At 36.0% G+C, this 11869-nt stretch overlaps 1 protein-coding gene across 5 annotated transcripts; it reads right to left on the reverse strand.

The window, feature by feature from the left end:
- Positions 1 to 354: 354 nt before the first annotated feature.
- On the reverse strand, positions 355 to 7743 carry MP (Transcriptional factor B3 family protein / auxin-responsive factor AUX/IAA-like protein). Of its 5 annotated transcripts, none has more exons than XM_088519399.1 (14): positions 6840 to 7743; positions 6433 to 6545; positions 5250 to 5348; positions 5082 to 5138; positions 4651 to 4803; positions 4465 to 4549; positions 4139 to 4229; positions 3710 to 3874; positions 3479 to 3601; positions 3163 to 3238; positions 2861 to 2996; positions 1487 to 2781; positions 828 to 1018; positions 355 to 676 (listed from the first exon to the last, which is right to left on the reverse strand). In XM_088519399.1, exons 1-14 carry the CDS (start codon positions 6946 to 6948, stop codon positions 568 to 570), a joined length of 2802 nt encoding a protein of 933 aa, XP_088375525.1. In that variant the 5' UTR covers positions 6949 to 7743; the 3' UTR covers positions 355 to 567. The 5 variants fall into 5 exon arrangements, with proteins under 5 accessions (XP_088375525.1, XP_059461628.2, XP_059461627.2 ...); XM_059605645.2 differs by having other exon boundaries at positions 1487 to 2787; XM_059605644.2 differs by having other exon boundaries at positions 3479 to 3874.
- Positions 7744 to 11869: the final 4126 nt, after the last annotated feature.

The following is an 11869-nucleotide window of genomic DNA, read 5'->3' on the forward strand; positions in this document are numbered from 1 at the left end:
CTAATAAAAGACTTGTAGCAAAGTTGTAACTCAGTGAATACCATGCTGGGTTAAGCGAGGCCAAATTTAATTGGACTTGATTCAAGCTGCTGGGCGTATTACTTTTTTAAGCTATGTTGAAATGGAGAAGAACTATTTCATAGTTAAAATTAAATTTCACAGATCTAATGATATATATGTTGCCACGTAATAAACATGTTATATTGTAGCACCATATACACCATTAGATGTAATAAAACAAAATATGTATTATGAAATGGTTAATCTCCATTTCAAGTATCCTATTCTCAATCATGTTGTCCCACCTTCAGATTTTGCAATGACTTGCAATTCAATCTCATTATCTTCACTATCAAACATAAGCTCTATTATACTAGAATGGATCCTCATCTACTTTCATGTTCTTACAAATGCGACTAAAGTCAAACAGAGCACATGGCACCTTTACAAGGAAAAAGCAAGTAAAAATGTAGCCACATTAAGTGCACATGATCGAGATCATATTAATTATAGGGACAAGAATATTTCAGACCCAAAGAAGCTGAGAAGTGCCCCCAATCATTGCAGCTACCCTTGCATTGCAGCACTATTTAGAAGCTTCATACCCTCTTCACTCATCTTCTGAACTTCTGAAGGAGATAAGATTTTGATGCAGCGAACACATCGAACAAATTGCCTGCACAGACACAATGCACATCTAATAGCTGGAGAGCTAAAAAAAAAAAAAAAAAAACCTGGAGAGCTGCTCCTAGAATGAATCTTTAAGCAGAGAAAGCAAGAGAAACAAAGCAACCATAGACTATAAAGAATGAAAGAAAAAAACTTACTCCCAAGGATCATCCCCAACAAGTAGAACATCATTCTCAAAATCCACATACACCAATTTCCACCCTGAACCTCTGGGGTCATTGAGTAGCCCTTCAAGTCCAAACATGCACTCAATTGCATAACATAGTTCATCATAATTTTTAAAACCAGTTACATCAATTGACCTCCCAACAGATCCTTTCTTCTGAACCTGTCAACCAAAAGTGAAAATTATCACCCTTGGTCAAATATATGAAAATTTTGCCAATGCACTAGTCTTCACCAATTTGGCAAAATGTGAGTTGGGACGAAATTGTTAAATATAAAGTGGAATTATAATACGGATGCATAATTTACAGAAGGGATAGAAAAGAAAACACAAAGGATCTAATAAGGTGGTTCATGCCCAATATGGCTACATCTTCATCTTATTGACTTGAAAATATTGTATTACAATGGATGAATTTGTAGAACAATGAGGTTTGCAAGGTGATAGGTGAGATATGGCAGACGAGCAAGAAGACCCCAAAGATTCGAACATGTGAATAAGCAAATATAGAATCAAATTAAAGTTTGAGGTTAAATTGAGAGTTTTTTAAATTTATGGGAGTCTTCTCAAAACGCCCAGTAGTTAAAGGGTTTAAAGTGAAGTTTTTCCTAAATTAAATGAAGTTCATACCTTTGTGAAGGTTCGCACAGGTGGAACTGCTGGCTGCCATGAGCTATTCTGCAGAAGACTGCCCTCGTCAAAATCCACATTGCTTGAAGATGTACCTCCTGAGTTGTCTAGGATGTCCTGCCGGGAGAAAGCCTGGGAGTCTCCTAGGCTTGTATTGGTAATCTGGGATTGAACATCCTGACATGAACTGAAGTTGCCTACTAAATAATCGGAGGGATTATGGAAATTGGCATTCTTCACCATACATAGATCATCCAGAATGGCGCTTGAAACAGAAGGATCTACCACAGCACTCCCACCATTATTAACATCAACATTAGCACAACTGTAAATCCCACTTTGGTTGTAGCTCTCATCTGACAAATCTCTTAAACCATTTGATATGTTGTTACATGGGTCTTGATGAGAAAATGCAGTGAGCTGATCAGCTTGGGATAAAATGTTTAAATTATTAAGTTGATGATCCCAGATTTCCTGACCCATAGAAGGCAAGGGGGGATTAACTGCTTCAGGAAACAATGCTGAAGGGTCTTGCAATCCAAACACGGATAAAGGTCCAGGCGATCTAAACATTCCGCCAAGGGGTTGGCAAGACGGATAAAATTTCCATTCATCAGGGTCTAGGGATGGAAGTAAGCCATTTAGATTGGAACAATCAGATTGTTGGACATCAAGTTGTTGGGAATGGTAGATCAATGATTCGAATTGCGGCTGCATAGGCCACGAACTCGTTTGTGGTTGCAATGAGTCCTGGCTCTGGTTAATGAGTGTGGGCTGGTTTACAGGGTTCTGAAGACTGACGGGGCACGCCGCTGGTTTTTCCTCGTTGCAATCACCTGTTGAAGTCAACTGGCTTAACTCATCTGTTGAAACCTCAGGTTCTAAACTTGGCTTTTCAGTATTAACTCCGGCCGGTGTTCGGTTTTCAAATTCAGGTACATAATTCAATTTTCCGGAAAGAATTGGTTTCGATGAGGAATTTGAGTTAATGACATCATGTTGGTCAAGGCATGACTGAGGCTGAATTGGATATGTACCCTCTGATGAGATAAGCTGAGATTTTTGGTGGGTTGTGCCATGCATGGTCTTCACATCCTGTAATGGATCCAACTTCGTAGCAGATTCTTGCTGTAGAGTAGACAAAAAGTTACCAGGATAGCTCATAAGTTGAGGTTTCATTAGCATCTTGATCAGATTTTCTGAGCACATATTAGATATCGAGTATGAGAGATCCCCATTTCCATTTTCAGGAACCTGGACAAGGGGTCTTTTAACCAAATGTCCCCATTCAGTTTCTGTTCCTGGTAGCATAATGCCCATAAGATAGATATCTACAAAACTTGAACACACAGAACATTGAGAAGATAAACTAACCCAAAAATCCAGCATGTAGTGGTCGTTTGAGACCTGAAGTGAGAGAAGGAAAAATGAAAAGACTTTCAGGAGTCTCTACTTCCCATGGACTAACCCTATTCTGTTTATCACAACACCCAGGCTCATCCCACTCCACCTGTTAATAAAACAGACATGAAGTTCGTTGGCAAATAGATCATAAGACAATGATTTCTGGCTTTTAATAGGAACAAAAACAATCAACCAAAAAAAAAAAATAGGAACAAAAAACTAACAACAATTTGAAAGAACAGTTTAGTTACATCAACAATTATCTAGTCCACCTGAAGATTTCTCCACTTTGAACCAGGCCACCTCAGTGGATCTAAGTCACTAATGCCAACTATTGTACCCATATACCTGAAGAAAAGAAGAAAAATATCAACTGTCTGCATATTCAGGAAACGAACTCACCATTGTAACGATTTGTCTATATGTAGGTTTTTCAAGCAGGAAGATAGTGTTATATTTCTATTTTTCTAAACAGAAAAATATAAGCATTAATTGGCCAATATCATATTCCTTCTAGCCAAAATTTAATCATAATACCTGCAGGGTACAAATAAATATGTAACAGAATCATCTCATTCAGAAAATTACCTCCGTTTACTCGACTCCTCTGTTTCAAACATCATCCCAAACCTCATGCCAACCGACAGTTGAGTTCCATAGACAGATTTACGGAATCTAACCAAATGAATGACAAATTCTGAAGGACATGCCCTACAAATAAGAAGAAAGCATGGCAAGGTCAAGAAGCAGAGACAAGATCCAGAAAAGAGTGGGCAAAAGAAACAAATATATGGAAAAGATAGCACATCAAGTAAAAACCTTGGGTTGTAGAATATTGTGAATGGGCTTCGGTTAGCAGCAGCATGAGCTGCAGCAGCAAGGACACCAATGTGCATGCTATCAGCAGATAGAACTGATGACGGTAATGTTGTTTGCTGTCGGTTGGCACGCCTCACACCAACCAATAACTGTGACTTTTCACCCCTTATATTCACAATCAGATGATGGCAGTCAGTTATAATATGATCAAGCTTTGATAAAACTTTTAACTACATTTGGAAAGTAATAGAGCGTTGTGCTTTCGGACGGCTTCCATATTACTTGGATTTGGAGCTCCAAACAATGATAGAAATCTTAACATACCATGAAAACATGAGCTAGATGACCAATGTTGGCACATCACCATGACTTTAGAGAGTTCAGGCCACAAAGTTGAGTTAGCTTACTAATAAGTTGACGACTATTTACCTGATAAACAGGACAGCATCACCTGCTTTAAGTCTTTTGGCACCAACAAACAAACTCCATCCAGTTGTGAGAAGGTGTCGCTTGGGTTGGCCTAAATAAAACAGATTTATAGGTCATACTCAAGAGAACAAGTCCAATGCATTGCGGACAGATGCATATAAACTGAAGAACCATTCAGAATGGAATGTTGTGTAGTTCAGAAATACTAACAACTACTAGGAGAAGAATAAGTACTAAGACATTTTCTGGCAATACAAGCCAAATTTATAGTTCAAAACCTCCGAGAGTAATAGTACTGAAATAGAGACAAATACCAGTATCCTTACCGCGGTATATGTGGCGGAATGTCCATGTGTTATCATGCAAGTCCTGAACGACAAGTTCCTGCATTGGTGGTTGCACTGTATAATCCTGGAAAATGTACACATTTGAAAGTGAATATATATAAAATATTCCCCAAGTCCATCTTAAGCATGAAAAGGTATATAAACCAAAAAGTTTTAAATCCTTACCAAAGGAGGAAAGAGCTTTTCTGCTGCCCTGCGTGGTACTGAAAAGCCACCATGTGTGCTTGTATCACTTGCAGTTAAAGTTTTGCAGAAAAACTCACTTGGATGTTTGCTGGGCTTTAGTCCAAAGTCTGGAACAGGGAAGACATCTTTTTCCTGAGCCAAAGGTAAATTCATAATGAATATCCAATACCTATAACTATTGCAATGTTATTCTTTTTTTCTTTTCTCCTTTCTTGTTTTGTTTTCCTCCACAAACTATATAAATAAATGTAAACAAAGAATCGTCCCCAAGAAGTAGCAATCGGCTAGGACCACGCCTAATGAAGCGGAGGTCACTAGTTCGAATCCCCCTTCCCCCTCTTGTACGGACATGTCAAAAAAAAAAAATGTAAACAAAGAATCATATAATATTTAATAGTAAACAAGCTTACAGAGTTGACTGGTTGAAGACTCATTTGAGCAAATATTTCATCCGTATCTTTGTCTGCCTATCAAAAAATGTAAAGCGGAGGTAAAATTATAGATGTTCTAATCATACATATGCAACAATGTCCATATGTACATGATTGGGAACCAAATAATCACCCACAAACACATACATGTAAAGTGACATTTTGAACTTGGCACATCAACTGGGAAGGCAGATTAGGATAGTTGGGAATTTGTGAGGTTACTGTCCGTTTAGTGGAAGCAGCTACCTGTTCCAACAAACAAAGAATACATTAGCTTTATCAATCATTATAAGATAAACAGAAAAACTCAACAGAGAAGTCGTCTCCCACATATCCGGGAAATACTTTCCAAGAAAGCAGCCACCACACTCTTTATCTTTTAATATTTTTGAGATCTTGCATTTATGAAAACAAGCTAAATATACAAACTTCTTCCATTCAGAAGTGCTGTGGTCGAATTTTTATGCACTAACTTTACAATCAATATACTGCACTCCTGATTTTCTTGAAAGAAGGAAGCCAGATAGTATACAATTCATCAAATGGAATCCCTGCGTCGTTTACCAATTCGTCAAATCTAATGTTCTCTCTGTCCCTAATATTCTCAAGTTTTTTCCTTTCTGCCTGCTGAGATTCTCAGCATTCTTATCTCATAATCTCTTCTAAGCTTCTACACAAGACAGCCCCTTAGTCACAATGACTCCACGGGTGCCCTGCATCACTAACTATGACTTGATTAGAGGTTAGAACCTCAGGTATTATAGGTCCAAGGAAGTTGAATGCATGAATCAGAATGTAAGGATATAATAGTGGGAATAAAACACAGATATGGGTAGACGAATCTTTTATCATCCTCACATGAGGATTTAAAAAAAAAAAAAAAAAAAAAAAAAAAAAAAAAAGAAGGAAAGAAAAGAACAATTTTAGGCAGAAAAAGGAAACCAATTGCCCACGTCGTACTTTCAAACAGACAGAATATCATCCCTTCTACTAACAGTTGCAGAGAAATGCTTTTATAATTTAACAAGAAAGGGCACATTGGAAGCCCTGAAAGATTCTATGCAGTAGGGACTCGACGGCTACCCAAAAAACTTAAAAAACAAAAAGTACACAAATCCAAGAAAACATAAAAGTTAATTAAACAAAAATACTCTTCCTCCTCTGCCACTTCATTTGATATATTGTGATTTCTGCTTTTGAAAGTCATTAATCTTTGTATACTGGCTAAAGAGCCATAAGCACATCATACAGCAAATTGTAGAAAAAACATATAGCAGGCAGGCAGCTCTTCAAATGTCAGTATTCAAAAGTAAGGGAAACAAATGCAAACCTGCTCGCTATGACCTTGAGGGAAGTAGTAAACCAGACTCCCCACCTGAGGCAATGAAACAAGGGGGCCGGCGCAGGCGTGCCATAACTCAGAGTTTATAGCCTTCCTGGCACCTGAAGAAAAAGATAATCTCTTGAAAATATTCTAAGAAAAAGACAAATGAAGCAAATTAAAAACTATTATTGTGTCATTCACCAAATAAGAAAAACCAAAAATAAAAAATAAAAGCCATTAATGCATAATGAAGTGTACTAGATGTGCTCCAAGCTAAGCCTACATCAAAAATGTTCAACCTTTAGCAGTTCCAAACTTCATTAACCAGAATTCCAAGCTTATTAAAAGCAAAGAAATTTCAAAAAGTCAAGAAAAAAAAAAAGAGTAGATTGTTTTTATGAAAGGGAACAAACCAGATTGATCCTGCATTTCTTTTAAGAACTTCATCCCCTCGAGCAGACTTGTATTTGCCCCACTAATCAACCCTCCAGCTCTGATTTTCTCTTCAACAGAAGCCATCATGAGTGCCCCATGTACACCTGTAACACCTCCAATGCAATTATGCAACACCCCAGAACCTCAAACTCCAAAACCCATTTTAATTCCAAGAAGCAAATTCTTATTCCTCATCTAGAACAAGTCGAAGAATTTTCTCTGACCCTCCTTCTTCCCTCATAACTTTTCCTCGAGAAAGATGGGAAATTACCCTCGACCCACGTTTCAGAATTAGATGTTCTCCGAGAAAAACAAATAGTCCAATCGGGCACAAAAGCATAGCAGACGAGTCCCCACCCCCCAAGAATCCAAAATCAAGGAACAAAAACTGCAAAAAGGGACTGCAAATCTTAGAGGTGGGGCTTCGGGGCACAAAGAAAAGGAAAGAAAAAAACCCATCAGTTCGAATCAAAGCACGCGGACCGAAGCATGAGTGGCCCTCTTCTGTATTATAATCAAGTACTTATTTTTATCTTCCAAAAGAAACCGACCTTTCGATGAATCCCCCCACCCACTTATCACACTGATTCCCTCCTATGCCTCCCTCCCCTCTCTCAATCAACGACACCAAAAAGAAAACAAAAAACTAAAAGCCTCTCTCTCTCTCTCTCTCTCTCTCTCTCTGTGTTTGTGTTAAAAAAGGAGAAGAGTGTGCAACCTCTTATCCTGCGCACACACTTTATGTATATGGGGGATTCCGTTGCAGCTTTAAATTGTAAGATGTTTTAAAAAGAGTGAAGAAATATTAAATATAACAACTTGGAAAAAGCAGAGCAAGGCAACGAGAACACGAAAACAGTACAAGAAAAGCTCACACAGAGAAAGAAGAGACAGAGAGGGAGAGAGAGAGAGAGAGAGAGAGAGAATGCTAAGATTTTTTTTTTTTTTTCAAAAAGGGAGGGAGTAGAGAGTGTTTTCGTAGGAAAATACAGAATGTCAAGGTGGCTCATTTCAGCACGTGGGTTACGATGATTTGCAGGGCTCTCTTACATTACATAGCTTAGCTCCTGTTTTCAGTTTCACCCACTCTGGCACTCTGCAATATATGTAAATATTATTTTTATTTATATATATTAAAAGTACGTATAATATAACATATCTCGGTATATTTATGGAAAAAATGGAAAGGAGGAAGAGAAAGAAGAAGAAAAAAGGTTCTTTCTGAGCTCTTTTGCGTCTGATATTTGACCGTTCAGCACGCGTGCGGTTCACGACAAATAAAACCAGGAGGCGCACGTTAACTCAACTGACGCGCGTCACAGGCCTCACTGGGCTGTCACGGCGCCATGGCCACTGTGACACTCTTCGCAATCGTCCCCAATATCCCCATCACACACGTCTTTGAATGCGCTTCGGTCATCATCGATATTTTGCAGCTAAATGAGCTTCCGAAGAATCACAACACATTTTGGCCCAACCAAATCCCAAAAGTTTCTCTTTACTTTTTTTTTTTTTTTTTTATGTAATCGAATAACTTCAAAGCAGCTTCTTTTGGTTTTTTCCACCTTTAAACTTTTATAAATCCAAATGAGAAAATGCAACCCCAATTTAATATTGTCGTCTATTAATGTTCAACCCAACGAAATTTGGAGGGATGTGTGCATCTTTAGCTAGAAACAAATTTAGTGAACCAAACATAGTTTTATATTCTTGTCATGCATATCTGAACTAACTGGACCAAGTAATGTCATATTTGGCATATGGATAGCTATGATTTTTTATTATATAAACCAAAAAGATAAGGATTACTGGCTGCTCCTGTAGCAATTTATGGTGGCATTAAATATGAGCTAATAATTGTTCTTTTTTTACGCAGCAACTATTAAATATATCTAATTATATGACTCATATAATTTACCCAATTTATGAGGCTTTCTTCTTCTTCTTTGTTTTTTCTTTTTTCTTATATATATATATAAGTAAGATCTCCATACAATGCATATAGTTGTATCAGTTTTTGTAGCATTAGCCGTCTTGAGTTATAATGATCACCATCTATGCTCTTCCAGTATTCCTTTTCTATAGTTTTTTTTTTGGGGGGGTGGGGCGGCTCGAAACACTTTGAAAGTGGACTTTAGCTAAAAGAAAAGGGGAAATTTCAGAAAGCCTCCCTGAACTTCCAGCCAATTTGAAAAACTCTCCCTGAATTTCCAAAACTCTCATTTAGGCCCCCTGAACTTTAGTTTTCTCTCACTTTGGACAATTTTAACATTAAACTACGTCGTTTTGTATCCTAAAATTAAACACCTACCCAGCCCAAAAACGACGTAGTTTAATGTTAAAAGGGTCCAAAGTGAGAGAAAACCAAAGTTCAGGGAACCTAAATGAGAGTTTTAGAAATTCATGGGGGATTTTTCAAATTAGCTGAAAGTTTAGTGGGACTTTCTGAAGTTTTCCCAAAAAAAAAACTTTGAAACAGAGCTCACTTGGAAAGGGGCTGTGAAGCTGTGTGCTTTCCATAATTTGATGGTTCAGGCCAAGTACATGATAAGTAATGATGTGTCTTGGGCCCTTGCCCACTCTTTCATGGTCCCATACAAAGCATTGTTGCATGGTCAAAGCGTCAAGCACGCCTCCTTTCCTATATTACTTATTAGCGTTATAAATTATGTTGTTCATTTTATAATTACTCTATTAATGTGAATGTGATAATCTTAACTAATTATTAAATTAATTTTGATTGAAAAAAACTAAAACATCAATATTGTAAATAGTTATAAGATAAATATATGGTATATAACATTAGAGTAATGATATTTAGGGTCTGTTTATGATAGCGTTTAAATGACCTAAAAATGCTTTTAATACTCAAAAAATCTATTTACAGAAAAAAAAATATATATATATATATATATATATTCGTTTGGTAAAAAAATTAAAAATAGTTTTAAGGGTCTAAAAAGCCTAAAAATGGCTAAAACACACTTTTAGTAAAAGTTTAATTTTTAAGCTTTTACCCAAAAGCGCTTTTTAATTTAAAAGCTTTATTTCTCAATCGAAATTCCAATCAGACTCTTAGTAAAAGTATCTCTAAAAGAATAGCTAAAGTCCTAACTATTATGAGTGCTTTTTCGTCTCTAGCAAAATAGGCAACTTAACCTTTTTTTTTTTTTTTTTTTTAATCTAGTTAACTTATTTACTACTCACACTATAAACTTTGTTTATTATTTTCTCTCGCTTTTTTTCTTTTACCCTCTCTTCTTCTCTTTCTAACCCAAAATAATATTTAAAAAAAAAAATAGTAAGATAAAGAATTTGCTGAAGTGTATATAAAAAAATGAATAGTTAAAGTAAAAAGTTATAGTTATTTTGCCTACTTTATGCTGAAAATGCTCTAATAATACACTATTATACACCTACCTTACAATGGAAATGACGGAATGGTGAAAATGAACTTTTAATTTTAATTTTTTTAAGTGATAATTTAATAATTAGTTTTTACCGACACATTATTAAGCTGTATGATAATAATTTAATAATTTACTAAATAATATTATATTTTGTCAATAATATAGACGGCATTAAATGGTGCCACGTGGGACCGCGTATCTGATTAAACATTAGAAAGATTTCCTCGTTTTGTCTTTCGTGAAAGATCAACCAAGAAGGCCTTGGATCAATGATTCAAACGGTTAAGATAGACGATTTCTACGGACAACAACGTACTGCCAAGCCAACACGACACCGTTCTAAACAGTTAGATTGCCATCATTGCTTCCCCAATGGGCCAACCTAGATAGAATCGCAAAATGGTGTCACGAATCTGTCCAAAAGAGGAAATTACCACCTAAAAATATTTAAAATATTTTTTTGTTTTTTTATTAGAATAATAATTAGAATTCTCAAGAGTTAACTTTATTTATGTTTGTTTGTTTTAATACTTTGAAATTTTAAGAATCATAATAATAAGGGAAAGACAAAGTTTTCTTTTTAAATTGGGTTGAATAAACTTTCTTTAATTCAGTCTACAAAAATTATATATGTTTATTTTTTTAATAATATAGGAAATGCACATAAATTTTTAATACACGTTATAAAAAAATATGTAAAATGACACATGTTATTTTTATAAACTGAGTTGAACGAAGTTCTTTCAACCAAATTTAAAAGAAAATACTGTACATAAGGGAAAAATCCAAATTAACTTTTTATAAATGTAATGGGAAAAATCCATAGGCAACACAATAAAATGTAAATGGGAAAATCCAACCCCATCTAACCGTTCACGTGTGGTGTTCACACCTCATTGTCGTATTAGTATCCCAAGAGGTTTCCGCTCGCTTAGAGTTAGAGTTCCTATTCGATCACCAATGCATTGCCACGTGATGTCTATGCGACTATGAGAATCCTGTCCCTCGAGTGTGGATTAATGTGGATGTGGAACCTGATCGGACGGTCCAAATCCGACACCGAATTCGAGTGGCACGCGCGGAGTAGGAAATTGACTCCCTAGCTGCGCACACTGTTCAATGGCTTTTTGGAACTTAAACTCGCCGACGTCGCCGTAATCTCGGCTTATCCAGAAGTTCGTCCTTGCTTAACTTCGATACTTTCCACAAATTCTTGTGTTCTCAAAACACCGTTCGATCTTTTACACGTGCCAAATATTATGTCATTTGAACTGGATAATATTCGATTTTTCATTAAATGCTGAAATATGATTTATTTTATACACTAAGAGATGAATAGTTGAGATTTATCTCAAATTTAAAGAAAATTATAGGGGATCTTAATCCCCAATTGTTATAATATAAATATATTTTTGTCATCTCAAAAAGTGAAAAGACAAAAATACTCTTCAAGTATAACTAACTGTTTCGATGAATAGCACACAAATATAAGTAGTAAATGAATACGATACTCCCCATTTAATTATCATAATTTAATACTATTAAATTTGATAGTATAAATAATCTAATTTGAATAATATAATGGCATTCCATTATTA

The sequence above is a fragment of the Corylus avellana genome, chromosome 9, assembly GCF_965113065.1.
Source record: "Corylus avellana chromosome 9, dhCorAvel1.hap1.2, whole genome shotgun sequence".
NCBI lineage: Eukaryota > Viridiplantae > Streptophyta > Magnoliopsida > Fagales > Betulaceae > Corylus > Corylus avellana.

Coding starts and splice junctions, on each gene's coding strand:
- MP (XM_059605643.2), bottom strand. CDS start 6,948: ATGATGGCTTCTGTTGAAGAGAAAATCAGAGCTGGAGGGTTGATTAGT. Junction 3,239..3,478: donor GAGGAGTCGAGTAAACGGAG/GTAATTTTCTGA, acceptor TCTTTTCTTCAG/GTATATGGGTACAATAGTTG. Junction 677..827: donor GTTGGGGATGATCCTTGGGA/GTAAGTTTTTTT, acceptor GTGTCTGTGCAG/GCAATTTGTTCGATGTGTTC.